The 3,141-nt window shown below is 39.6% G+C and overlaps 1 protein-coding gene across 1 annotated transcript; it reads right to left on the reverse strand.

Moving 5' to 3' along the window:
• Window positions 1–834: 834 nt before the first annotated feature.
• LOC126695615 (uncharacterized) lies at window positions 835–1,921 on the reverse strand. The gene has a single exon (XM_050392437.1). The coding sequence runs from the start codon at window positions 1,829–1,831 to the stop codon at window positions 1,145–1,147; it is 687 nt and encodes a 228-aa protein (XP_050248394.1). The 5' UTR covers window positions 1,832–1,921; the 3' UTR covers window positions 835–1,144.
• Between the last annotated feature and the right edge of the window lie 1,220 nt (window positions 1,922–3,141).

A 3,141-nucleotide genomic window follows, 5' to 3' on the forward strand; every position in this document is an offset into this window, starting at 1 on the left:
CCACTAACGCTTCAATCTCATCTGTTCCCCTTAAATCTTGCTGTTTCTTGGACAAAGCTGCAATGACAAAGCCTGTTTCATCCTGCATCACAACCCCAATACCAGATGCTCTCTGATCTTCAAACTTCAGCCCATTGAAATTTATTTTGTACATCCCTGGACCCATGGGAGTCCATTTTACTTCCACCTCTATTTTCTCATGTTCTGGTCTTTTGATGCACGTGCTACAATCTGTTTTGGTGGCTTTTCTTGTTCTCCCAGGCAGAGTCCTTTGGTTTCTCGCATGCCAAATAGTTCATGCTATAACAAAGAAGAGTTCTACTTCTCCTTTGTCTTCCACAATCTTCCAAACTATGTCAATGAGGTCCGGATGTCGTGGTTGTTCATTCAGGTAAGAATAATCACTGATGTGCCAAACTGCTTCTATTTCTAATTTATAAACCGTAATTCAACATTGGAACAAACCATTCCATTTGAAATGTACTATCTAAATTTATAAATTATTTTATAGTCATAATCATAAACTTTGATAAGCCATGATTACTTCGATTCTAGTTTAATTTGTTAGTGTCTCTTTAGTCTTTACTTAAAGAGTAACAACTGATAAGTTATAAGAACATGACATTCCAAGCTAATTTTACATTATCCTTCACCATGTGAGACGGCAAAGAGTTTATTTATTTGACAATCTTGCGTGTGTTGACAGAAATAACAATAATAATTAAACAGAAACACATGAATTCACGGAGTATCAATAGAAAACAATGCACTTTGATACGTGGAGCATACATTTTAAGAATGTTTTAGATAATTTCACTTGTAATCAGATAGAGCTCAAGCAAAAAAGCTTTGGAATTTACTTTAATAGTGGCAGCTATTTCATTCACTCTGCCCCCACTAACTGAAATTTCTAGAAGTTTTCCGCAATCAAATTGCAATTACACATTCAATGAGAGTTTTTTAAATCACAAACCAAGTGAACCAAGAAAACCCACATTTTGATTGAATTCAAGCACTGAACTGACCAATCAAAAAGCTTAAATATATCAACCCGTTCACAGTTATAACATGAAAACCAAATCAAAACAGGGAATTGGAAGCAAAGCCAAGAATTTGACAAAATATACCAAACAAGACAACGAATCTACGACTCTTCCTTCTTCTTCTTCTTTCTGAAAACATAAACACTGGTCTCCTCATACGCGTAATCCGGGTGCAAATCCTCATGCGGAACTTTCTCGATGTCAAACGTTTTGTCACACAATTCCCAGAACAATTTATCCGCCTCAGGGTCCCTCAACTGGTATCCAAGCAAAACGACACCGTCGTCAGCCATTAAAGCGTCCATGGTGGACACGAGTGGGCCCACGGTCTCCTCGATGTAAACGACATCAGCAGCAATAACGTAGTGGAAAGGAGGTTTAAGCGAGTTGATTTGGTCGAGGTTGTTCCAATACAGGATCGAGTGCTTTAAGGTTTTCGATAGGACGGGTTTGTTGCGTTTGAGGTTGTGCTTGAGTGCGGGCATGACTGGGGCTATGTCGGTGAGCACGAGGTCGGTGAGTCCGAGGAGGTGGAACCCCATGCCTCCGGCACCGCAACCTGCGCCGAGCTCGATTCCACGCTTGTTACGAAAATCGAGGAGTTGGGAGTAAGGGTTTGGGTCGATAGGGTTTGGCATTGGCGGGGCCCAGCGGTCGATGAATTTGACGAGGACGAGGGAACAGGGCCACACGGAAGTGCCCACGTGCATCGACCCATTGTCTTGTTGGAGAGAAATGAGGGAGTTGCGCACTGGGAGCTCGATTACTGGGGAGTCTGTGAACTTCATTACCGTGCGTTTCCCTGTTCGAGAGCTTTGATGCTTTTGCCGAGTTCGACCAAAAATAAGGTTCGAAGGGGTTCGGACTGACTTCTCCGTGTTTTTTTTGGGTCTGGGGGTATTAGGGTGGGGTATAGTTAGGCCCAATTCTGATGTGGGTTTTGAAAGAGATTATAGAGATGGGCTTGGGAATTGGGTTGTAGCTTGTCGGTTACTAGGTTAAAATGAGTTTTCAAATTTTCTATATTAGATCAGGTGAGGCTATTTTTAGCATTTAACACAGGAAACACAAAAAACTCAACTACATTAAATGTTTCAAATCTCAAAAAAATTGGCATGGAGCTGCAATGTTGTTCTAAAAATGAGATGGTACAAATAAATGTTCTAAAACTTTTATCTCTCTCTCTCTCTAGGTTTTTGGTGGTGGTGCATGCATGGCTAATCTTATGGGTTGTCAACGGTAGTTTATGGTTTGTTGATAATGGTTTGATGTAGTGGGTTTTAGTTGGTTTTAGAGGTGGGTTGCGGTGTTAGAGGTTGGGGTTGTGGGTTGCAGGAGAAGGGGTGGCAATGCTGACAATGTTTTGGTTGGGATAATTTTGGGTTGGGTTGGTTTGCTCTGATTTTGGGTGGGTTCCAATGAGTTTTGGGTGGTTACTGTGGTGGTTGGCCGGCTACCGCTTATTGGTGGTGGTAATTTTATTTATTTATTTTTTTGTTTGTTTTTTAATAAAAGGTTTGAGTTTTTTAAAGTTATTTTAATGGGTGATGTGTTAAAATAAGAGATGTGACGTAAAGTGGTGTGTTAAAATAAATCAAATAATTTTTGTGTCTCAAAATAGCATTATTTTTAGTAGAGTTGATGTTGATGCTCTTAAACAACTGTCTCATTTGCCAAAAGGAAAAGATGGTCCAATGGGGGTAAATTTCAGGCTAGTGTGTTGAGTACAACATTAATTTCAAATACTCCCAAAATAAAGGTAGGTAGCGATTATATAAAAGTAGAGATTTCATCTAGGAGAGCCAAATTATACAAATAGTCCTCTTTTATTATTTCATGTACAATTGATGTGAAAAAAAAAAAACTATTATAATATATTTTTACCAATAAAAGTAAAGGCCACTTGATAATTTTATTATTATCAATCTCTCTCTCTCTCTCTCTCTCTCTCTCTCTCTCTCTCTCTCTCTCTCAGTGGGTTTTTAGTGGCAGTGCATGGCCGATCTTGTGAGTTGTTGACAGTAATTTATGAATTGTCGATGGTGGTCCAATCTAGTGGGTTTCAGTTATGGGTTGCAGTGTTGGTGGTTGTGGTTAT

The sequence above is a fragment of the Quercus robur genome, chromosome 8 (assembly GCF_932294415.1).
Source record: "Quercus robur chromosome 8, dhQueRobu3.1, whole genome shotgun sequence".
Taxonomy (NCBI): domain Eukaryota; kingdom Viridiplantae; phylum Streptophyta; class Magnoliopsida; order Fagales; family Fagaceae; genus Quercus; species Quercus robur.